Consider the following 26066-nt stretch of genomic DNA (forward strand, 5'->3'; position numbering starts at 1 on the left):
TTTTGTGATTGAGCTGTTGTTATTTTTGGCAGCCCTACATGTATGGCATCTTGCATAGACCAACATGATTATATGCAGAGATTTTGGACGTTTGACATTAGTATAAATTCAGCCTTAAATATATTCTTAATTTTCACTTTGGTACTTTGTATTACCCCCCCAAAAAAGTTGCATAATATTTTTTATTACTACAGGAAGTTCTATTTTTTTTATTCTGGCTGGCATGACACCAGTGCAGTCAGCTGAGGACAAAAATGTCTCATGTTAAAGCATCGGCATTGGCATTAGGTCATTAACGTACCAACACTTCAGACTGTAATGATAATACTTATTCCTGTTATTACTCTCTGTAGTTTTTGTGAGGCTGGTTAAAATTGGTCTTGATGTAGCAAGGCTAAAAACCACCCATACTGTATGTTACTGGTTCAATCCCCGGCATCAAAAGGAGGGTATGTATGCGCTTGAGCTAGCCACTTAACCCCAAACCTTGCACTGCTGATGTCTCTGAACATGACCAGTAATGTAATCCTAGTGTTTTTCTGTACTACCATTGTGTTTTACTCTGAAGGCCCTGATGACTTTGCAGCTAGGACAACCAATAAAGTTATACCTGTCTCACAGGAGGTGACTTCAGACAAAAGCAGCTGGCAACAGGAAGCAGCTAAGAAAGAAGATGACAGAGGAAACACCTGTGTCAGTCACTCACATGCACAACATATGGTCTTTAGGTTCCCTTCTCTAGCCAGCTGCAATGAAATGAGGAAGTGACAGTGTCTTAGCTCCCATTTACAGCCATTTTGCAGTGATCTTTTGGGTGGTTCCTTCCATGTATTTAGCTCATTCTGTTGGAGACACAAAAATGTCTGACTTACTGAAGAGGTGAGGTGAGAAAAAAAAATCCAGATTAATTCTTCCATGCATTTATTACATTTATAGGCAACATTCACTCATTCATTTTCTCATGTGGAAATATTCTACAAAAGTAGAATACAAAATCATACTGATTCCATCCCTCCCTCCCATTCCTCCCCTTCCCAGTTAGTATGCATTAGGATGGAGCATCACTGCCATTCACAGAACTAGAATGGATAGAAAGGACAGTTCAATCTCTTCTGGTAACACCTAAGATGCTTCAGTACACCATGGCAATAAATCAGCTTCCCAAGTTTTATGCACCAAACCAATACTCATTTCCATGACATCATGGTCAAACACCATTTAACCAGTGTTGGGGGTAACGTGTTACAAAGTGATGCGTTACTGTAATCACATTACTGTTCCAATTTCAGTTATCACATTACAGTTACTGATCTAACAGTTAGGTCATTACTTATCCTACCTTCAAGTCATGTCGGAAATATTGGAATTACCAGTAGAATGCACATGAACAAGCCAAAAAAGTGGTAAATACAACTCAAAGTCGGAATTTAATGCTGTAGGTTATCTTTATTAAAAACTTTAAAAGAACGATTTTGTGTGTCATTATTAATTTATTAATTAATTTATTATTAGTAATGTGGGCTTAGGTCTACAATATTTATTGGCCCAATTAATGCAAGTGGCACAATTGTTTTAAGGGGTGATCACACGAGAAGCGTTGCTACAGGCGCATCCACTTCAAAAACGCCTAGGCAGACCGCGTCGGGCAAAACAGCTTGGTGCGCCTGTAGAGCAGGGCTGCGTGTGCAACCGGGTTAAAGACCGCTAATATCATCTTTTCATCTGTGTTTTCCTCTGTCCCACTGTTCCCACCACATCAAACCGCATCAAATCAGGAAGAAAAGCCCGCCTTCTGCTTGATTTGATTGGCTGCCTGACTCTGCGCCTTGCGCTGAAAAGTTGAGATTATTTGAATTTTTATGCGCACCTAAAAAACGCCAGAAAAACGCGACGCACTTACCATAGGAAAACAATGGTTTTGGTGGTTCTCGGTGTGATCACCCCCTTAGGGTGCAACTCAAAAGTACTGTAACAAATTCCTTTTCTTGGGAATAATAAGTAATCCATTACTTTTAAGAAAAGTAACAAGCAATGTGTAATATGTTACTTTTTTCCAGTAACAACCCCAACACTGCCTGTATCACCCATCTTCAGCGTACCAGACCAACAATCAACCCACAATGTTGATTTGAATGGGAATACCTATTCTATGCCTTCAAGTTCATGATGTTATTTCTTCATAATAATGGCACATTTACTGCACTTGCTCTTCAAATTCTTTTGTATTTTGGGACCCAAACTGAATTAATTCACTCAGTCTAGGTTCCCACGTAACAAGAATCGGTGGCAAGTATGTCTTAATGAGCTTGAGTCCTAGGGCAAGAGACTAAATTTACTCAGTTTGGGTCCCCACATAACTAGAGCACTAGTATGTTTTACCTGGATACCAGGGGGTAAAGCTGAACAACTCCTGGTTTACACCAGAGAGGAACTGTCTGTGATATTAAGACAGAGTTGACATTAAAGCAATGAAATAGTAAATTAATTAAGTATTAAAGGCAATAAAATTCAGTTCCTGTTTCAGTGCAGAACTTTCAGCTGGTCCTCTGGCTGTGTCCACTGCCATAGATAAAAATTAGGTCAGGCTATGAAATAAGACTGTGGCCCTACAGTAACTTAAATGCACTGACGTTGGCCTTTTTCACTTGTCAGTGGATACAAGAGCAGTAGTAGTAGCACTGGCGTGCCTTCTGGTGCCTCCACCTGGCCTGCTTGCTTTGTTACTTAAGTTCCACTGAAACATGACATAAAGTCAGTCAGTATGTGTTAAGTGTAGCATACAAACATAGCATCAATGAATGTCAAATAGTTTTCACTGAAAACAGCTATGGAGAAGTTGTCTATCTCCAGCTTTGCTTAAAAAGGACAGCATCATTATTACCATGCAAGTAAACCTCTGTTCAGTTAAATTTTAACACAGATGTGCTATAATGCCATGGAGTCGGAGCCCTCCTGTCTCTTTACATCATTGGTTAGACAAACTATCACAATATTGATATTTCCTGTTCGCTCTTTTCTTCACAGTGCTAAATCTTCCAGGGAGCCTGTGCTTTACAAACGATGCACACATTAACATAGTCAATACCATATGAGGTACATACCATGAACCAGGGGAAATTACCTTTAGGAGAAGCTGATTTGTCAATGCTCTGATGAAGAAAACCCTGTTTGACGTTACCCAGGGATTAAGCCAAAAGAAAATATTCAACATTGCACTAGAGGATGTGGGGACAGTATTTGATGTTGTGCAGGAAAAGAGGTGGAGAGGCTATTTGGTGTTGCACAGGAAGAGGTGGGGAGGCTATTTGATATTGTGCAGGTGGAGAGGCTATTTCACGTTATGCAGGTGGAGAGGCTATTTGATGTTGTGCAGGAAGAGAGGTGGAGAGGCTATTTCATGTTGTGCAGGAAGAGACGAGGGGAGGCTATTTGATGTTGCGCAGGATGCGACGGGCATGGTTGGTTTTCATGGCGGCGAGGGCGGCCTCCAACGTAGTGATGAGGTGCAGGAGGGTGGAGGGGTCTGTCTGGACAACCCTGGCACTATGGTTACCATGGATACCACCACCTGTTGCCAAGAGCAACCTCATCGTCACCATGGGAACTACCTGCTGACGGATGGAACGAGTCGCCACCTGGCAGGAAGGAATGAGGGAAAAAGAAATAAAGAGAAGTAATAGAGACAGAAACAAAGAGGACAAATATGAAAAAGACAGAAAACAAGTTAATGTCATAATATTAAGAAGCTTGGTCTGCTTTTACTATCTAAGTTGACAAAATCCCAAACTTAAGATCACTGGATATCAATATGAATATCAATATAAAAACTAATATATTTAGTTAGCGAGTCAGGAAACATGAGAAAAACATACGTTCTCTGTTACAGCGTCACAAAATTCAATGTGAAATTCTGAACTCTTTAGTTTGGGAATCTATGCATATGAACAATTTGAACTCTCATAAGTAAGTCCTGCAGCAATTCTGCACAATTAGTTTGTTCCCTTGTGGACGTTTATCATCCAAATACATCTGTAACGCCAGTCAATCAGACAATAAATGTGTTACTCCACATGTAACCCTTTTTGTTACCCTTTTCAACAGCAACTATGTTGCTATATCAGGCGGTGCTTGCTTATCAGGTGGTGTTGTGGGTTTAACAGCTATAGCACAGCTATCTTATAGTTGAAGAGGAGAAGAAGTTGTGGAAGAATTTGGGGGACACATATGTGAGAAAGAAGAGGGGGGAGGGGGAGGTAAAGAGTGGCCAGGCAGGTGGCAAGCAGAAGAAGTGGAAATATATGGATGTGATGTCTTTCTTAGACCAGTCCACTTCATTCAGGAGGTATATTTTGTATTAGTCTTCTTAACTTACCTCTTATCTATCAATTGTCTGAAAGAAGAGATTGCTAGATTGGGAGTCCAGCAGTAAAAAGACTCACCTCAACAAGACTAGGTCAAAACCTAGTATATGGCTGGACCGTGTATGGGTGTGCCACGTGCCACGGCCGACCAATGGTGTAACTTCATCACTCAGTCAGTCAGTCAGTCAGTCAGTCAGTGAGTGACAGACATTCGCGTTTATAGGGCTGGCCCCGCTGTTGCAGTCCAGCCAAAAAGAATCACCTCAATTCTTAATTTTACTAATACTAATACTTATTTGTATTGTAGCCATTTTTCGTTTGGTTAAAACCATGCTGACATCTTTCAGCCTATTGTGGAGAGAACATTCATCAGGGCTTGTACTCAAGAGCAATCAAGTAAGGGATGCCCGGCCGATTGTACGTGAAAGTGCTGTTACAATGCAATATAAATGAAGTGTTGCCCCTGTACTACTACTACTTCAGGGTAATTGTCAGCGATTAGTTTATGGCATAGAATCCAGCCTTTATTTACAGCTGTTTAAATCACTCAGTTTAATCATCTATATAGACAATTCTCCACTGACATTTTGCTTACAATTAACAACGCACATCGTACTTGCTAACTAAGTAGGTGCATTTGAATAGCACCAACAACAATCTGGACGGCAGGGTGAGGAAGAGCAGGGGATTGAGGCAGTGTCAGAAGGGGAGCTGTGTGATGAAGCTGAGAGTGAGGGAGAGTGTGCTGGTGTGGTTCCAAGACCAACAAAGGCCAAGAGGAATACTGACATGCTAGAGGAGTACCCGAAGAGGAAGGAAGCCAGGGAGGCAGAGAGAGACAAGGAAAGAGGACAGAGGGATGATACCACACTCTTTCTATTATGTTTATTTAACAAACTGCTGTTGTTATTAATTTAATAAAGAAAAAAAGAGACCTTTGCATATGAAGTTACATTTTATTGAAGTCCACCAGTAAGTGGTACAAGTAAATACAGAGTGAAGTCATAGTTTCAGGTACACAAAGCATGCAGCATGTTTTAACCAAAACAAAGAAAACCTATTTAGGTTGAAAGGTGCTGCATGCTTTGTGACCCTGAAACTATATCATTTAGCTCTGTACCTTATGTACCACTTACTGGTGGACTTCAATAAAATTTTACTTCATATGCAAAGGTCTCTTTTTTTCCTTTATTGCTATAGTAGCCACTTTGAGCTCCAGGGTATATGCAGGAATCCTGAAGTTAAATTCAATACCTTGTAAGAGCTATAACCGGTTACATCAGCAACACACCTTTAACTTACATTTACTATACATTGAGTTTGAGATTGCAAAACTAAACAGTCTTAGTTTGCGATAACTTCTATCGACCACTGTATCAATACAGCAGAATTCAGATAGGCTGCCCGGTGCACAAGAGGGCGTCTCTTAACTTCCGGGTTATGCATTACTGTTTTCGGTTGTAGTTTGTTGTAGTAGTTGTGAGGAGCAAAATAAATAAATTCACTCAAACTTTTAGCACACAAACTCTTTGGACAAATAGGCTATTCACATTGAAAAAATTGCTACAAAATTTAATACCTCATAAAATGGCGATTAAGACTTTTTAATACTTTTTAAGGGCCTTAATTTTCACTATTGATTTATCACCTTTTAATACTTTTTAAGACCCCGCGGACACCCTGAGCTCCTATTTTCTCCACAGTTTTTGTGCTGTTATTAATTTATTAACTATTATTAATTCAATAAAATATTCTTGTAACAATAATTGGTCTTTGTATTTATGACTTAAAGCAATTAAGATTTATTATTTATGTGTTTAAATGTAAAAAATAAAATAAAAATAAAAACCATTAACAGTTAAGATGTTTAATATTGATCAGAACATGTATGATATAGGATTTAAACAATGAAATTATGTCAATGTATAATAAATTATAATATGTAATAATGATATGTATATCATTATTATATGATGAGCATATATAATGTGTTATATACTGTATAGATATATAATAATGTGTGACAGTGTAGCTGTACAAAAATTGGGCTGAAAATGATGTGTCATTATGTATAGGGCAAATACAAATTATTTAACAGAGAGAAACCACGGCGTAATGCCAGGGCACTTGTCCAGCCGGTGAGCCGGTACTCATAGGTTTCCCGTACTCTCGGGGAGAGAGAGTAGAGTTCACCCAGTGTGAGCTTCTGTCCGCCTACTGTGTAATATAGAGTTCAAGTCCCTATACCGATCTTCAGGCTCTCCACAAACATCCTTAGTCTTTTTTTCTTTGTCATTTTTGGAGGACAGTTTCTTTTCCAGAGGTGGTGGCGGTGATAGTACATTTGATTTTTGGATGAGGTTCATTTGTAGTGCTACTGGTGGTGTTGGTTACGTTAGTTAGCTATTTCTGTCAGTGAGTTAAATAGCTGCCTGCCTGTGTATGATGCCATCACCTCCAATCTCACTCGCCAACTGGGCTAGTGCTCCCTTTTCCACATGCCTCTAAAATCACTCGCCTGGGACGAGCAGGCAAGCTTAATTTCATGCCCTGCAGATGAGACAATGCCTTATGGATGGGTAAATTTAAAACTACAAAATTAACAGTGGATGATTAAACACAAAAAACATATCAGAAAACTTAGAAGCATGTCTAGAATATTGTAAAAGTCCATTTTATCCCATAGCAGTGGCACCATAGTTCTTAAGGTTCTAGAATTTAAATTCCAGTACACACACCTGCACGTCCAGTCTCCATTCCAAGTTGTGGTAGGCAGGTGGGTGGGGGGGCAGCAGGCTCAGGATGCTACGGATCTGGCTGCGGTGCTGCAGGTAGAGCTGCAACAACAACCCTGACAGACTCAGTTGGAATGGACATTGGCTCAGTAAGGTGAAATGAGCTACAAATTGGTAAAATAATGTTTTTGTTTAGTCACCTGTTCAGTCAAGCGTTTATTTCCCATGCATGATAATGTTTATACTACAAACAGCAGTTGTTTTAATTACTGTCACATTTTGTTAGAAAATGATTGTAAAGATACAGTAAGATTTCTATTGTCCTATATCACAAAATGAACATAATATTTCTGTGGGAGGTCGATAGGGTTGTTGATCAATACGAATGACTCAACGATCATTTGGTCAGCTGCGACAATTTCTGTCTCTAAAAACTCACTTTCCATCCCATGCTCTTGGTTTTGGAACAAACCCCCTCACCCCCACTACCACTAGAGTTTCAATACTCCCAACTGTGCCAGAGACCTGTCGATGCTGCAGTTCCTTGGTCACCAATAGAGGTTTATTTATTTTATTTACTGGCATTTTGCTGCAAAACTAATGAAACATCCAATAACAGAGCTTTTATCAGTCTAGATCTTATTTTTTTGCATTCATATTCCATTAAGAGAAATGAATCATGGTGACTACAAAAAACAGTATCAGATTAACAAGTGTAATTATTTTGCATTTCAGCTACAATATCAGTAGTTTAGTTTGGAGAAGTTTGCGTCATTCAGTTCTCATACAGCTCTGTTCTCTTTCTCACCACAGCTACCAACTAATGGTCACCTCCCAAATGAAGTGACTGACAGTGTTACATCATTAATGTTAATGTATTTAACATCTGACTACATGTAAAAAATATTTGTAATGTGCTCAAACATTCCCCTCACAAAAAACAGCTTAAAAGTCACCTGTAAGAGGACCTCGTTGAGCTCTTCACTGAAACCCAAAACCAACACAGAGTCCTGGAAATCTACTTCTGAGACCTACAGACACACACGCACGCGCACACACAGACACATACACCGTGACACTGGGAACAGCTGACATCTGCAATATTTTAATAGTGACTTCGTAATCATCACTTTGCCTATCCCTCCAATCTAATCAGTATCAATATTATTTTATCTGTTACCTATGTCTTTCACAAACAATGAAACAAGAGAAATTAGATTTGAACAATATGATATTTAGCATCGTGAAACATCCAGCATATCTCTGTATGCAAAGCACTGGCACAAAGCATTGAGTAGAGAGAGAGAGAGAGAGAAGGAGAGAGACCCAGGGTTAGAGTGCGTTTGATTACCATGAGTTTGGAGCTCTCTGTCATTAGGAACATCAGGCCCTCGACTCCATGCTGCACCGTCTCCACAGGAAAACTCAGCTTCCCTGCATACAGCGTTGCATTCACTTAAATTTGCTGGTAGTTGTGTATTCCCACCACATAATATTTACTAGGTAGTAGGCTATGTGTATTTTTTAAAGAGTAATTTTGCACCCAGTGTGAGCTTCTGTCCGCCTACTGCGTAATTTAAAACAAGACTAAGAGTCTAACAGCCCCGCGATGTTGAATTTTGTGGAGGCATCTCTGCCAGGACTCAAACTCGGGTCTCCCACTTGAGAGTCTGCAGTCTAACTCCCTGTGGGCCACGTGACCCATAAATTGGTGAACAGAGCGAGCCACCGACCGACCGACAATGCCATCCATAGAGCCCCTGCTGTGGCGGGGCTAAAAATGCAAGACAGTGGGCGTGAAGAGCAGGGGAGAGGAGGGGTGTCTGGGGTTGGGCCAGGTTGGTGAGACACACAGTTGGAGCTTACCACGGTGAATGAGGGGTTTGAGTTGCAGTGGGGAGGACTTTGATTGTTAGGCACATACGTGCCTAACAATAGCTCAGAGTACCCGACCTTCTTGGAGGGTGTGGGTGGGGTATTGGAAAAGGCCCCATCTACAGACTCATAGTTCTACTAGGGGACTTCAACACCCATGTGGGCAACAATGGGGACGCCTGGAGGGGTGTGATTGGGAGGAACGGCATGCCTGCTCTGAACCCAAGTGGTGCTTTGTTGTTGGACTTCTGTGCAAGTCATGGACTGGCCATAACATAGGATGGCTCATAAGTGTACATGATACCAAAGTGTCCTTGGCCAGAGGTCGATGATAGAGTTTGGAGTAATTTCATTGTACCTGAGGCACTTGGGTGAAGAGAGGTACAGAACTGTCAACCGATCACTACCTGGTGGTGAGTTGGATCAGATGGCGGGGTCAGCTGCTAAACTGACTTATGAAGCCCAAAGAGGTAGTGTGGATGCGTTGGGAACATTACATTATGTCATTTAGCAGACGCTTTTGTCCAAAGCGACTTATAAGTGCATTTTGCCAAAAGTAGTGAAACCAACTGTACATCACAGTCTTCATCAGCTAAGCCTTTTAATAGGAATAAGTAGCATTCGTTGAATTTGTTTGTTTTTTTGTTTGTTATTTTTTAAGAAGGAGAAGAAGATAGGTTAGTTCAAGAGGGGTCCAGGTGTAACCTGAAGAGATGTGTCTTCGCCAAAAGATGGGCAATAATTCGGCCATTCTGACGGAAGGGGGGAGCTCGTTCCACCATTGTGGTGCCAGGGATGAGAAGAGTCGCCACCGGGAACGTTTAGCTGAGGATCCTGCCTGGTTGTATTTCAACTCCCACCACCAAAAGAGCTTTTCCTGTGTCCCGGGAGAGGTTGGGGATGTGGAGTCCCAATGGACCCTGTTCAAAACCTCCATTGTGGAAGCAGCTGCTAGGAGTTGTGGCCTGAGGGTGTCTGTCCTGGTGGCAACCCAAGAACCTGCTGGTGGACATCAGTGGTGAGGGAAGCTGCCAAGCTGAAAAAGGAAGCTTTCCATGTCTGGTTGGTGTGGGGGATACCTGATTCAGTGGAGAGGTACCAGCAGGCCGAGAAGGACGTAGCTGCAGTGGTTGCAGAAGCAAAAAAACGGGCATGGGAGGAGTTCTGAGAGGCCAGGGAAAAGGACTTCCAGGTGGCCTCAAAGAGGTTCTGGCACACCATTTGACAACTCAGGAAGGGAAGGTGGGACACTGCCCAGGCTCCCCTCAACAGGGATGGGGTAATGCTAATCTCGACTGGGGATATCATCGGAAGGTGGAAAGAGCATTCTACAAGCACTGCCCCAAGTGAAGGTGTTCCAGTATCTTGGAGTCTTATTCATGAGTGAGGATAAAAAGGGACTGTGAGATTGACTGGCAGATGGTTGCATTGGCTGCACTAATGCAGGCACTGTATTGGACCATAGTGTTGAAGAAAGAGCTGAGTTATAAGGCAAAGTCTTCATCTCAACCATCACCTATGGTCACAAGCTTTGGGTAGTGACCGAAAGAATGAGGTCGCAAATACAAGCGGCAGAAATGAGGTTTCTCAGAAGGGTTGCAGGTCTCACACTTCATGACAGGGTGGGAGGATCTCAGAGTAGAACCATTGCTGCTATGGGGCTGGACAGGAGCTCTGATCAGGATAGAGGGGAAAATGAATAGTTTCACATCCTAAGATATTTTGGCAAAAGAAATCTGCTCCTCTCAGCAAAACAGCATTTAATCTTATAACATGACAACGATCTGAAGCGCATAGCCAAATCAGCCATGGAATGGCTGAAAAAAGGAGGATTAGTATCCTGGAATGGCCCAGTCAGAGTCCAGACCTCAATCCTATAGAAAATCTGTGGACTGTCCAAAAAAGGAGTGTGTATGGCAGGTCCCCATGCAATTTTAGTGAACTTGCTAAATTAGTAGACACTTATCTAAACAGACTTAACGGCAGTTCTCAAAGCAAAAGGTGCTTCTACAAAGTACTGCAGGAATGGAAGGGTATGCTCACTTACACAACCAAGGTGTTTTAGCTTTTCCATTTGATATATTGTCAGAAATGAGTAGCTGCTGGTGACTGTGTCCGAATGAAAGTAAATCAAGTTTTAACAGGTTTTCAATTTAGGCCTCAGGGAAATAGACTATGAAATTTGAATGGGTGTTTAGATTGTATTATTTTTATTGTGCTATCCACTGTGTTCCTACAGTGCACTATTTACAAGGTACAAGGTCTAAGTGTTTTCCTACTGTGTACTATCCAGTTGGCTGTATGTGTATATGGCTGATCTTCTTGCATACTAATTAGTAGGTGGTACGTATGTATTATTACAAATTGAATATTATATGGCAGAGAGTGTGCATAACTGGCATACTACATGGTAGGTACTGGCATGCTATGTGGTATTTGGTAGGTAGTCTGTATATGTGACATGCTGTTTGATAGACATAAATACAATTGATACAATCACGATACAATGTAATAAATAAAAGTTAAATGAAGTAAGTAAAGTATGACTGTGTAGAATTCTGTGTAGAAATGCGGCAAGTTCTCTTAAATCGCTCGTACGAGTGATTCAAGAACGAATCTGTGCGCACGAGTGGTTCTTGCATGAGGCCCAGTGTGTTTATCTGGCATACTGTTTGGTAGGCAGTGTGTATTGAATGGTTGGTGTGGATTCTTACTGGCAGCTCCCTCATAGATCTTGGGGCTGGTTCCTCTCCTCAGGAACTCCACCGCAATGCGACCAAACTCAGCCACCACTGAGGAAACAAGAAAGGACAGAACACGCTTAGTTGCGTTTTAGCCACACATTCAAAAGCGTGAATCAAGTACAAAGCCTCAAAATACAGAAGCAGAAAGTGAAATACATCATTGATATTGGTGATTATGCCTAGTTTTCCTATCAAATATTGAAATATGTAGGCTATATATGATTAACACAAGTCACTGAATACTTAAAACCTTCTCCAGAATGCAGCTACAACAGTGCTCTCATATAGAGCTGCATAGCAAACTATTCATAAAAGTGATTATTCATAAAAGTGATTCTTTCTTTTACTTAAGGATTAGCCATTTCAGTTTTTATGGCCTAGTTAGCTCTTGTAACTTAAATAAAAAAGTTAAAATAAGACAGAAAAATATCATGGGAATGTTTGGGAGACCATGGAGAGGTGGGATGATTCTCAGCTATTGTCAAGACTATAGGCTTCGCCAGCCAAGCAAAGACGCCAACAGACTGCATCAGTATTACAGCTGTCATCTGCATTCACAGCACATAACCTAATGTAGCCTATATAGGAATGTGGATTTGCTTGTTTATGGATTTATTTTTAAAATACAACAATATATAAAGAAAGAAACAGAGGCATAACTATTACTTGATTATGTAAAATATTACAGGCACATCGCCAAATGTGCTTCAGTGGAAAAAAGGAGGAGGAGAAAGAGAGGGAGAGACTTTGACACCTGTCTATCAACACCTTGTAGCCTGTTGTACTGGCGTTGAGTTGGGGATATGTTGAGAAATTTGCAAAAAGTTGATTTACAGTCCTTGTTTTTTAGAATTCTGAAAACACAGGCATTAAAACCTGCAATACGTGATATCGGACCTTATAACCAATCCTGAAACTAACATGTGCTATATGGAGATTCCATTGAGACATAATGATGTAAACCAACAACCACACACGTGAGCCAGCTATGTTGCTATTTTCACCTCTTTTCTAAAGCATGTTGTCAAATTCTGGTCCAGCTCATCCTGGGCCATTCATGAGCTTTACAGTTGTTTTTTTTAAAGTAGCCTGGAACCTCCCTCACTGTTGAGCGGCCCTCACCCCCTCCCATTCCTGAAAAATCTTTTTGTAATGGTGGAATCGATGAAGGCAAGGCAAGGCAAACTTTATTTATACAGCACATTTCATACACAAGGCAAATTCAATGTGCTTCACATAAAACAGTTACAATTACATAAAAACCCTCCGAAACCAACTTGTGGAAAACGGGATTTCCCTTGCCTCTTTGATTATAAAAAAGGAGTTGGATGTGCCATCTAAACATTGTGAAAGTATCAAAACGGGTGGTCACCAACTAAATCCACACAAACCATATTAGAAAAACAAGCCTGTAAACAAGCCGTTTGGACTTCCGTAACTTTGTGGTGTCACAAAGGTATGCTCATGATCATTTTTGTAAGAAATAATAGGCTAAAAAAGTGTTTTTTTCAAAGCAGTTGAGCGGTTGCCATTGTTTATGCACCGCAGAGTTTTCCCTATCTGGGGTGGCGCTGTGGTGCCGGTGCTGTGGTGTCTCACATTTCACTCTTGAAAGGGTTAGCCAATCAGAACAGAGGTTCTTTAATATTAATGAGCCTTAAAGACAGAGCAACAAAAGCAGCCTGTTCTTGGTAAGGCTCAGAGAGATGCTGGAAAATTAACGTGTAAAAATTTATTGAGAGTGTGTTTGGTACATGACACCACACAAACAGCTTTTAATGGACCTCAAGACATAAAATAAAACACTGGAAAGTGTAGAATATGGGTCCTTTAAAATTACATTAAAAAGAAAGAAAGAAAGATAAAATAGGTAAAACATGATTAAAAGAAATAAATAAGGCCACAGAAGGCCACAGAGAAGTTTTGAGCCGACTTTTAAAAGTGCTGACAGTGGGAGCACATTTCAGTGCTTCTGGAATTTTATTCCAGTAATTGGGGGCATAATTACTAAAACCAGCTTCACCAGATTTTTTTACCTTGGGAACAACTAAGAGACAATCAGAAATGTATTTTGGAGCTAAGCCATTTAGCGCTTTATAGACAAGCAGCAGAATATTAAAATCAATTCTATGGCACACTGGAAGCCAATGCAGTGATCTAAGAACTGGTGTAATGTGTTCTGTTTTCTTACCGCGGCCACACTGATCCGTCAGAAAACGGACAGAATTACTAACGGATAGATTTCTGTCCGTTGGGGTGTTTTGGAACGTCAACGCTATTTAAAAAAAAAACGCCTCTGATTTGCGGTGACGAATCCGTCCTTCCAGAAAAAGTGGGATTGAACTTTCTGTCCGTCAAAACGAACGGAAATCTGACGGAGACAGACGCGTCATCAGCACTGCCCGGACAACGGACAGCTCTCATTGAAAATGAATTGAAATGAACGGAGACGGACAGATACAACGGATCAGTGTGGCTGCGGCCTTAGTCTTAGTCAGAACTCTGGCAGCAGCATTCTGAATGAGCTGTAACCGCCCCAGAGTTTTTTTTGGGGAGACCGGAGAAAAGACCAGTGCAGTAGTCTAACCTACTGGTAATGAAGTCAGGTTTTGACATAAGACCCCTTATTTTGGCTTTATTGGAAGATAAAAAGCTGATCTAGTAATGGTATTGATATGTTTGTTAAAATTGAGATCGGCATCCACAATAATGGCAAGATTCCTAGCTTGATCCTTACTCAAGAGAGAAAATGGTCAAGGTGGGCCCTAATTTTCTGCCCCTTTTCCATAGTACCAAAGAGAATTACTTCAGTTTTGTCCTTATTTAGCTGAAGAAAGGTTTGGCACATCCAGTCATTAATTTCTATACACTGAATCAGACAATCTACAGGACCAAAGTCACTTGGAGAAAGAGATGTATAGAGCTGGGTGTCATCTGCATAATTGTGGTAATGAATGCTATTTTTCCATATGATATGTCCTAGTGGAAGCATGTAAGTAAGGGATAATGCCCAACGAGGTGTCGTCTCCGACGAGGTGTCGACTCCGCGGAGGACGAACCGTTGCTGCCCGTCGGACAGTTCTGGCCTCCCCGTCGTCCATTAATTTCTGATAATGGACACCTCGAAGGGCATTATCCCGCTTATACCATGGTCACTTGCCAAAGAAAAAAAATGAAGACCATTAGTTTATATTTTCATGCGTTTTGTAATCAAAATCTAAAGTTTTTCACAAGCCATAACTCAGTTTCCCTGGTAACACCTGAGGGTTTGACTAATACCTGGAACAATCATTACCATCCCATAAGGTTCTTATGCAATGGAAACCTTGTTCACTACTCCAGTAAATAGGACCAACCTTAGATACGACTTGGCAACAGGAGATATTTCTAGTCCGCTCAGCTCATAGAACCCTTTGGCTCAGCTATGAGCCAGAAAGCTAACGTTATGCTAGCAAGATTCAAAGTCAATAACATTGCGTACGGTTGACAAACAGTAAATATAATTTGACAGTATGTTTAACAACAAGACTAGCTAGCTATCCAGCCATGTCATTGTCCCCAAATCAATATCAAGATTTTCACGAACAAATGAGATAGGCCATGTGTACTGTCGGCCGCTGCCTGACGTAGCGAGTTGACTAGCGAATGGGACGTGAGATGATCGCTTACCGTGTGCGATACAAAGTATCAGCAAGTTCAGAGGGGCAGTGTACTTCTTGCAGCTTGTGTGTTACAGTCGCCATCCTGTGGTGTTCAGAGGATGAAGCACTATGCTATGGTTACTCATTTTAGATACAGGCTGATACTACATAGCCAGCGCATTAATTTAGAACGGTGAACAGACAGTTTCACTGGAACTACTTAGCAGGTGTACATTATCAGGAATTAATGGACATCCTGCAGCCAATCAGAATCGAGTATTCACCTAGACCATGGTATAAAGGTTTAATAAAAGAGGGCCGAGGATTGAGCCCTGTGGAACTCCACATCACACTGACCCTTTCAGAGACAAAGTCACCGATAGACAAAAAGTAGTTCCTTGCAGGTAGGTCTTGAACCAATTTAAGAGCGGGCCAGAGAGTACAACCCAATTTTCGAGTCTATCTAATAATATTGTGTGATCAACAATGTCAATATCAGTGTCAAATGCAGCTCTAAGATCCAGAAGTACAAGGATAGAAAGCTTGCCTGAGTCTGTGTTTATACGAAGATCACTCACAACTTCACCACAAGGGCTGTCTCAATACTATGATGGGGTCTAAATCCGGATTGGAAATCGTCAAAATGGCCATTTGAAATTAAATATTTGTTAGGTTGGTTGAGGACAATTTTTCCAGGATCTTACTAATAAAATGGAGATTGGAAATAGGTCTGTAATTACTGATCACAGAGGCATCCAGGCAACTCTTCTTTAACAGAGACTTAACAACAGCTGTTTTCAAAGCATTTGGGAAACCACCAGAAAAGAGAGCTGTTAATAGTTTGCAATAGCTCATTCGCCAAACAGCTAAAAATATTTTTATAAAAGCTTGTGGGCAGAGGGTCAAGGCTGCAGGTGGATGACTTAAGCTGTTGTATAGTGTCCTCAAGTGTTGTGTAGTCAATAGCAGTAAAATGTGGCATATTACTTACATTATTTTTGCATGAAGGAAATGGAGGCATAACCTTCCTGTTACACATCGAAGCACTGATGTTTTGTCTGATACTTGCAATTCTATCACTGATAGAATTCATTCATTACATTTTGCAGCAGAAAGAAGCTCATGGGCAAATGTTGCTGGGGGATTTATCAGTCTATCAACAGTAGCAAAAGGTATACATGCATTGTTTGTATTTTCACTAATGATCTTGGCAAAAAAGGATTGTCTGGCATTTCTCAATTCTGTGTTGTTTTGAAGCACCTCTTTATAGAAATCGAGGGCTATGTACACACTGCAGCTAAATACGGTTGTCACTCCTCATTGGAGTGCTTAATCCTGTTAGGTTCACACACAGTTGGGTTATTAAGGAGAGTGACAACCGCATTCTACAACCGCACTCACTACCCCACCCCAAATGTGCCATAGCCTACCGTCTTACTTGTGAATGAATTGCACTATAATATATAAACTCTCAGTTGTTCAGTTTGTTTTACTGAAAATAATAAAAGGTTTGATAGTATAGATTGCTTTCAGTCAGTGCTTTCTGACATATTTCTTGTAAACATTCTTGAATATATTTTCACATTCATTCACATTTCCCTAATTAACTTCAAATTTTTTAAATTGAACTTAGGAACAGTGCAACAACTTAGATTCCCCCACTTTTAACAGCAGGTTCTCTCACACTGAATTAGTGTGCAAGAAAAAACAAATCCTGCATATCAAACAATGACTGATGTGGGTCATACTTCTTTACTACCTTTTTATCTGTCATTGTGGTCGCTCTATTTGCTCCTATTTCCATAGGAAATAATGGCATTTTGAGCGGAAACCGCTCCGCAATGTGAACGCAATGTGGGGGGGTTCCTCTGTTCCCCCCCTAGGGGGCACGCCCCCCAGTTTGGGAACCTCTGATATATGGCAACATAAATAGCAGAAATTTTAACGATATTGAGACCCCTAGTGATAATCAAGTGTATTGTGGGACAGTCCAAAAGCCTCATCATCATTTTGATTATCAATGTTAAAGTCACCCGATATAGCTAGACAATCAAAGTCTGTGGAGATTTTTGACAGTAGTTCAACAAAATCGTCAAAGAAATTGTTACACCATTTAGGTGGTCTATGCACAATCAGAAAAAAATCTTGAAGAGTACATTTCAAAGTAAAAGCAAGATATTCAAAAGATGTAAAATCCCCAAATGATACCTGTTTACACTGAAACAGTGTAAACAGAGTGGAGAAAGTTACAGGCACTGAGGTAAAAGCTCTTGGTGGTGGTTGTGATCTAGTGATATGTGTAGTGGGTCCCAGCTTGATATGGGAAATTTCATGAGTACCAGCTATATTGCAGCAGGGACCCCAAGGCCATCAGTTGTTTGCTTCTGCGGTGTTGATATCAGCAATGCTGGTGTGTGCTTGGCGTGTCCAGCATTTTTTTTTATTTAATTTTTTTATTTTGCTTTTGCAAATAATACAGAAAGACAGTACAGTAATGTACAAATCAAAACAACATCAGTACAGCAATACATCATTCGTTATATATGCATAAAAAGATATAGAGGGAGGTACAGCAGGACACATATAACAAGACAGACGGGACTTAACAGATAAGAACAAAACTAAATATACAGAGCTGGTGTGGTGATGGGCTGCACATTGCTTGATTAATTCATGTCTAACTATTGTTGTGAGGGTATGTTAGTGCTTAGTGTTGTGGACCAGTTGTGGAAACGGGGGGGGGGGGGAGATTGGTGAGCGGGGATTTGGGGGTGGTAGAGCCTGTGGGCTGGCTAGGATGGGGTGGGGAAGGGGTCGGGGGGTGAGTTTAACACTAGCATTCACCAGTTCCCTCAACAGGGTCACCAATGGGGCTTAGTTCTTGAGATATGGGCTATAAGAGCTATTCCCTTTCATAAGTAGCTTGCAGGGTCTTCCAGGATGGAGATCGCCGCTCTACATAGCCTAGTATATTATCCACGTTTACTAAATTGTTAATAATAAATAAATTCAATTTAAAACATTGAATGCCTTTAAACGAGGCAACAGACTTTTAAAACATGTTTTAACGAATAGCTTACTTTGTATTGTAAGATCCGTGTGCTAAATTGCAAACTTCAAAATAACTAAATGCGGATTATGCGCATGCGCTGAATGCCGGCCTCCATGAGAAAAAAAACTCTGAGGCTGTGACCTATTTGGATCCCTAGACACTAACTAGTCCACTATTGCGTGCATCAGCCATTTTTCCTTAGTGTCTGATTATAGTAGTAACAATAGTGACAATTCTTGCCAATATTTAAGGGTACTATTTTTTTTCCCACAATACAATGTGATTTCTAGTGAACGACTGACATGATTTTGTATGGTAACAACAACAATTTTCTTTCTGCAATTGTTCATCCACCGAGGTAGGCCTACATTAGCATCTAACGCTAACATTAGCTAGCTGTGTTTGTTACTAGCTGCCCAACTAATGGCTGTCAACGTAACGTTGGTGTTAATCTGTATCGTGAGGCTGTAATGACTGGCTTTTATAAATCATAATTTACGTGGGTGGAGATAGCCCCAGCTCAGTACGTTTTGTCTCAGTCCCAGTGTATCTGTTCAGATAAGGCACATACTGGGGCTCTTAGGTCTTACTATGCATTACCAAATTTCTACTAGCTAACGTTAGGGATGTGCGCGATTAGTCGACTAGTCGTTTAAACGTTTCTACCCTCACTAATCGGCACCAGAAATACTAGTCGGTTAAACTAATTATTAATAATGTACGCCGCTTAACTGTTGCGTCTAAGATGTTACGCAGCCACCTGCCACTAGCCGGGGCTGCAGCCCCAGCAGGTGGTTATGCCCGGACGTAAAGGTGGAAAGTGGGACCGGACAGAGATGACATCTCCAGCGCGGTTTGGCAGTATTTTGATCTAGAAAAAGAAAATAAGGTTGTAAACCTGTATCTCACCTAACGAAGATCCACTTGTGTGGTGGTGCGGGAAAACGCGACGCTTTCCAAAACTATGCCGGCTTCAAGTCACTATCTCTGTGTGCCTGCAACATCTGTTCCAGCTGAGAGTTTTTTCAGCTGCTGGACTTATTGTTAATAGACTGAGGTCTCGCCTTTCACCCGAACATGTTGACACGTTGATTTCGCTGAACAAAAATGTTTCGTCAGTTGAGTAAGTAGGCCTACCACGTTGTGTGTGTGTGTGTGTGTGTGTGTGTGTGTGTGTGTGTGTGTGTGTGTGTGTGTGTACCTGCTGTTTGAAGCTGATTGCCAACAGCACGCCGTTGTTGAATAGCCTAATAATCTAATGTCACGTCGATCAGTAGGCCTAATTGTTATTTTTTTGTAGGCCTATTATTGGTAGTTTTTCTGATGACAGGTTATTATTTTTTAATATTTTTTATTATTATTTTAAATGTTATTTGTTAACTTTTATTTAGTGAGTTGTCATGTCGTTTGTAATGTACAACGTTCATAATAAACGGCGCAAAGTGCCACAGTTATTGAAGAATATTAACGGTTTCAAATGGCTCTTAAATACATGCAATATTTTTTCGGACAACGTTTTAACCTTATAGATTAAATTGTGCTCATTTTTGACTGTTTTCTGAGTGTTTTCTTACTTTTAGACTAGTCGACTAGTCTACATTTAAATTTCCGTTTAATCGACAGGGAAATTAGTCGTTAGGAACATCCCTAGCTAACGTTAAGAATCGCATATGCTTGCTGTCTTAGGGACAGATGAAGACATGGAAAAGCTGATCAAGCCAAGAAAGGAGAAAGACCACCTTTTCAGCGGCAAGAGGAATGCAATGCAGCGTGGATGGGAGTAAGTTTGACCATGTTGAAAAACTTGTAACATTTCTGCGGCCACAAAATTTAAAAGTGTCAGCTTGGTTGTGCTATGACGTTATGATAAAAGAGTAGTAACTATCTGATCACAGTCATCATTCAGCAGCTGACATACTGAGTACACAATATGATAAGCCATTAAAATGACGTTTAAAGTTATAGGTTTATGGCCATAGTCAGATTCTGATTTTGTGGCGTAATACTCAGCCAGGAACGGAAACAAGCTGCTCATGTTTGCCATGTTGTCTGCAAGTACACCCAGACTCCATTCAATAAACCAGTAATTTAATGTGGCCTTGTTTATCGGCAGAAGGACCTAACACGTTTTACAAATCTCTAGCAGCCACTGGTGAATATGGCATACAATTGACCAACCAAGCTGCACTTAATTTAATAAAATTACAACTTTTCGAATGGCTTCGCTTGTTTCCCACAATGGTCCACCAAAACACCGTGAAGAGCAGAGTAGAGGTCTTCTTCCCGGGTCCAAAATGACGGACCCGAACCCTAATGGACCCGGGAAATTCATTCCGAGATCCGATTGGACCCGATAATTATTAAAAATGTATACAGTACTGTGTAAAAGTCTTAGGCACTTAGTCTTAGGTCTTAGTTTTTATATAAATTGTGTCTTAGATGTTTATTCATTTTTTTCTGCATTAGTGTGTCAGTAGACTGCTCTTTATAGTACATTTTTTGATATTTAGAAACTTTTCATTTAATTATTTTTGAAAGCATCTTCGCTTTACTTTTTTTCTTTTACATGTGCCTAAGACTTTTGCACAGTACTGGACCGACCCGTTTTTGTCCAAGATATTACAGACCCGACCCGGTGCATGTCCGAGAGGAGAGAGGATCGGGTCGGGTCTATTTTATGGACCCGACAAACCCGGTAATTAAAATTGCTACTAAAAATGCCGTTCTACTGCTAAAAACGTTTATCATGTCGGATAGGCTACAACATATGGTAGCCTAATAAAAGGAGATCAAAATAACAGAAAGACCGTTCTACAGTTTGTCCAGCAGATGACAGTGAGACTCCATAATGGAATCTAGCAGTTAGTAGCCTACAATAGGCTACAATAGCCTATACAACACAAGAGGTGTCGCTAGCTCTTTATATAGTCCAGGGGCCAACACTGATATTTTCACAAATTGGTACCACCCAAGGTGGCCAAACAATTTTGGTATTTTTGTCTTCCTACATGTCTCTAGTTTATATTTTGGTATGATATCCCTGCCTATCTTGTAGCTTAATGATAGTTATCACTCGGCGGATGTGCTTGGAGTGCAATCCCAGTGTACCACATCCAATGGATCATGGATCGAAGATTCATGATGGGGATCTGGCCATTGAGTGGATGCGAGGTACGCCTGCACCAGAGGCTGTGTTGAACCTGCTATCCTGCTCATGTGTACGATCATGCAAATTACCAGACTGCCCATGCCTTGGAAATGGTCTGAAATGTGTAAGCTGCAAACCTGCAGCAACCAAGCAAATGAAGTAGAATTTTTTTTTAGAGCTGAATGATAGTGATGTGGACGATTGTGACACAGAGTAGGCTAAGTTTGTCCCAATTACATTTTTTATTTTTTTATGCATCAAAGAAGGGGCCAAAGGCAATAGTGCCCGCAGACTTTGCCCCCTCCAAGTGAAAATATGAGTAAGCCAAACCAGAGTCCATTTTAGTTCCAATTGAGATGCCTAGACACGTTGCACTTGAAAGATTGGAGATCATAGTTAGGATGAAAGACGGAGAATGGAAGATTGTTCCAGAGTGTACCAGTAGTGTATATAAAGGATTTGAAATACCGGTTAACTCTTGCATTAGAGAATTGGACAGAAAAGGGGTGTGATTGTGTAGCAAGCCTTGTGTTTCGCACCCTCCTTAAAGGAGGAGGCATACTATGTGAGAGTTCCGAAGAGCAGTGTCCATTGTAATAATGATAGAATAGGGAAAGTGAGGCAACATTGCAGCGGAGAGAGAGATTGAAGAGAGTCAGTTAAAGGAGGAGAGTTGATGAGAAGAATAGCCTTTCTTGAGAAGTGTTGTATGGGGAAGAAATTGCTTGTAGCCCTTTCTGATAATTGTTTTATCTGCTTATGCTCTTATAACTGTGTAACTTTATACCAATGCTTGAGTGTATGTGAAAGATAAAACACATTGGAGACATATTCACTGTTTGTAAGACCATTGGTTTCAAAAAAATATTGTCTAGAAGTCATAATAAATGATATATACAGAAATCAGAGTTTTGTCATTTTATATAGGGGGTAGGTGTGTTTATAGAGTGATAACTATCATTAAGCTACAAGATAGGCAGGTTTATCATACCAAAATATAAACTAGAGACATGTAGGAAGACAAAAATACCAAAATTGTATGGCCACCTTGGGTGGTACCAATTTGTGAAAATATCAGTATTGGCCCCTGGACTAATTTTGAATTTTCCTTTACAAAAGTCATTACGCTACAAGGCTGGAGAGGTTATCATAGGGCTGGGCAATATATCAATATTATATCGTTATCGTGATATGAGACTAGATATCGTCTTAGATTTTGGATATCGTAATATCGTGATATGGCATAAGTGTTGTCTTTTCCTGGTTTTAAAGGCTGCATTACAGTAAAGTGATGTCATTTTCTGAACTTACCAGACTGTTCTAGGTGTTCTATTATTTGCCTTTACCCACTTAGTCATTATATGTACATTACTGATGATTATTTATCAAAAATCTCATTGTGTAAATATTTTGTGAAAGCACCAATAGTCATCCCTACAATACTGCCGCAATATCGATATCGAGGTATTTGGTCAAAAATATTGTGATATTTGATTTTGTCCATATCGCCCAGCCCTACTTACAACTGAACATTTAGCCCACGTCGTAGAACATACAGAGATATAAATCGTGTATCGCCATTCAGCCTAAAAATACAGAGATATGATTTTTGGTCCATATCGCCCAGTCCTAGGTTATCATATATTAATGTTTTCATATTGACCCTATTAACATTCTGGTACCACTAATGTTTGGCCACCTTAGGTGGTACCAAAATCTGGATTGGCCCCTGGACTAATATTCCTTTTCTTTTAGCTTATTTTTCACCTCAGTGAAGAAGGTATCCATCTTGCGCCTGTCCTCCGCTCCAACTCGCTGGCGCTGCTCAACGTTTTTTTCACCTTATTTTCGCTCTTGTAATCTGATCCTAGGTCAGCCTAATCATCACGCAAGTTACACAGCGCTTCCATGCGTTTCTCGTCTCGTCACGTGATCGGCGCTGATCACGGGTCTTCTCGGATCCACTCGTGTATTACACATAATGACCGACAGACCCGGGACCCGCGGTAATAGAATGGGACCCGACCCGGACCCGGACCCGATTGACCATAAAAAAAAAACGTGGACCCGAACCCTTACAGGTCCCGGGTCGGGTCTCGGATCCTAGGGTCCGGGTTGACCCGTGAAGACCTCTAGAGCAGAGGGGGACAGTGTGAACCAATTCTAAAAGTTACGTTTTTTTTAAGTAAAGTGCTGCTTGATGGAACGTCTGAACAGCGACTAAACGGTCTTCATTTATGTTCTACAAGTCTCTTTGGTACGTTAGGTAGCCATCAGTCTCCATTGACTACTTAGAAGCTAAGAAATGAAACGAACGCTACGCTGGTAATAGTGAATAGTCTAAGACGTACTGATGCTAACAGTGATGTGATAATAAGTCGTTTACCTGCAGAATCAACCTTCGGCAGAAAAGCCAGATGTTCTTTGTGTTCTTCAGACAAAACCAACAACATCCTGGATGACAGTTGATAAAGCCTGTGTTGGCGAACACAGGCTCCTCTACCTAGCCACAATAAGGAAACAATAAGGAAATAAGGAAACTTACTTCCGGTAGAATTCTGTTCGTAGCCTTCAAAATAAATGTCACAATATTTATCGACACAAAGGAAAAAGGCACTATTTCCATAAACTACATTAATTCACACAGACGAAAAAAGGCACTATTAACAATTAATTAGTGTGGCTGGGAAAACTACAAATTGTGCCTCATTGAAATGGGGGTGAAATTGAATCTACAGGGGGAGAGGAATAAGAAAATGTAGGCTATAGATATTAAAAAACCTATTGTCATTGTAAGTGTGGGGCCACTTACAACATGTACCGTATGCATTCATACGAATAGAGCAAAACATAAAGCACTATATCTACATTTGACTAGTGTGGCTGGGAAAACTACAAATTGTGCCCCATTGAAATGGTGAAATTGAATCTACAGGCGGAGAGGAATAAGAAAATGTATAGATATTAAAAAACCTATTGTCATTGTAAGTGTGTTGGCTGTGTCCTCCAGTCACTTGTGTTCACTTGTGTCACACGTTACTAAGTCGTGGCCACAACTTAGTAATGCGTGGGAACGAGATCCATATGTTTGTTACTGGGAAGTAGCCGCTGCACTACAAGTCCGCATATCCGTTGTGCAAACCAGGTGCATGCGATAAACATGGACATAAACACCAATCATCATAACTGTACGAGAGGCTATAGGAAATATGAGATGAGTGTGTGCGTAAAAGCGCATTCCAGGAATTCCATACAGTAAATTCACGCTGATTGAACAATCCTGCCATGTTTATGAAATACCTTATAGTTCTTTACTGTTAATCACTTAATTGCAGTTCTTTTTGCCGGTTTGCCACTCAGGCACTTTGGGCGATGTGCCTGTAATATTTAATATAATAAAGTAATGATTACGCCCCTGTATATATTGTGTTTTAGAAATAAATACACAGACACTGATTTGGTTGTGTATTTATTCCAAAGATGAAGTTTTGAAGTATCTGTCTGGACTCACAGCTATAGTCCAGACAATAGCTGTGAGTGATCTCATCTCTCTGAAAAAAATCTTCTGAAAAATGGTGTCTTTTCTATATTCCTTTTGTTTCAATTATGAATATTCATCATGGACTGATGAGCAGTCCTAAACATCCCTATGCAATATTTCTCTCTATTTTAACGTAATGTGCACCAATTGGCTGAATTACCATAAACGAATCACTTGATCTGTGTGTGTGTTTAAAATTAAAGAAATGATCTATTAATTGCTATGGCTTTAGATAAAAACAAAAAGTGCACATTATAGCTTACAGTCCTGACAAACACTCATATTAACACTAGTTGGTGACCAACCAACATCTGTTACTGCCCCCTAATCAAAGCAGTCTAAAACAGCTAGCTCCATGTTGCTGAAAGGGCGCACAGCGCTATATGCGGACTTGTAGCACAGCGGCTACTTCCCAGTACCAAACATAAGGATCTCGTTCCCATGCATTAGTAAGTCGTGACCACGCATTATTTTATTAACATGAGATGACACCAGAGGGGCTCCGTAGAAGGGGACCTGTGTAATGTTAAATCTGTGTAGCCTATGTAGTCCAAAAATTACAAATCTCTGTTTAAATGTAGAGGGGAACTTTCAACAAAATGATTACAATTCAGTGATTACTCGTAGCGACAGATGTTGCAACCAGGAAGAGAAAATTTAGCTGACCTCACGAATGTACGGTGACCGAGTGGGGCAAACTCACTACAACGGCCCAAAACAACTGCATAAGAAGAAATGGGCTGCAACTTCAGAAACGATGCAAATTCAAAAACACATACGAACACCCAAAGCAAATAAAACGGAAATGTGCTGCAATTGAAGAAAACGCGCTACAGAATGCCAAAGCAAATACATTATCAGCAAACATGCTACAAAGTCAGAAACGATGCAAAGTCAAAAACACATACAAAACCCAAAGCAAATACAACAACGGAAACGGGGCCTATAATGTGTTGCTCAAACATTCAC

The 26066-nt window shown here is 40.6% G+C and overlaps 1 protein-coding gene across 1 annotated transcript; it reads right to left on the reverse strand.

Moving 5' to 3' along the window:
* Nucleotides 1-964: 964 nt before the first annotated feature.
* commd2 (COMM domain containing 2) lies at nucleotides 965-24067 on the reverse strand. The gene is made up of 6 exons (XM_071543193.1): nucleotides 23943-24067; nucleotides 11686-11763; nucleotides 8448-8530; nucleotides 8053-8127; nucleotides 7100-7198; nucleotides 965-3635 (listed from the first exon to the last, which is right to left on the reverse strand). The coding sequence occupies exons 1-6, from the start codon at nucleotides 24007-24009 to the stop codon at nucleotides 3426-3428; spliced, it is 612 nt and encodes a 203-aa protein (XP_071399294.1). The 5' UTR covers nucleotides 24010-24067; the 3' UTR covers nucleotides 965-3425.
* Nucleotides 24068-26066: the final 1999 nt, after the last annotated feature.

The sequence above is a fragment of the Centroberyx affinis genome, unplaced genomic scaffold (assembly GCF_046629955.1).
Source record: "Centroberyx affinis isolate AG114_WGS23_722 - 3 ecotype Tasmania unplaced genomic scaffold, CSIRO-AGI_Caff_v1 ptg004263l_1, whole genome shotgun sequence".
Lineage (NCBI taxonomy): Eukaryota > Metazoa > Chordata > Actinopteri > Beryciformes > Berycidae > Centroberyx > Centroberyx affinis.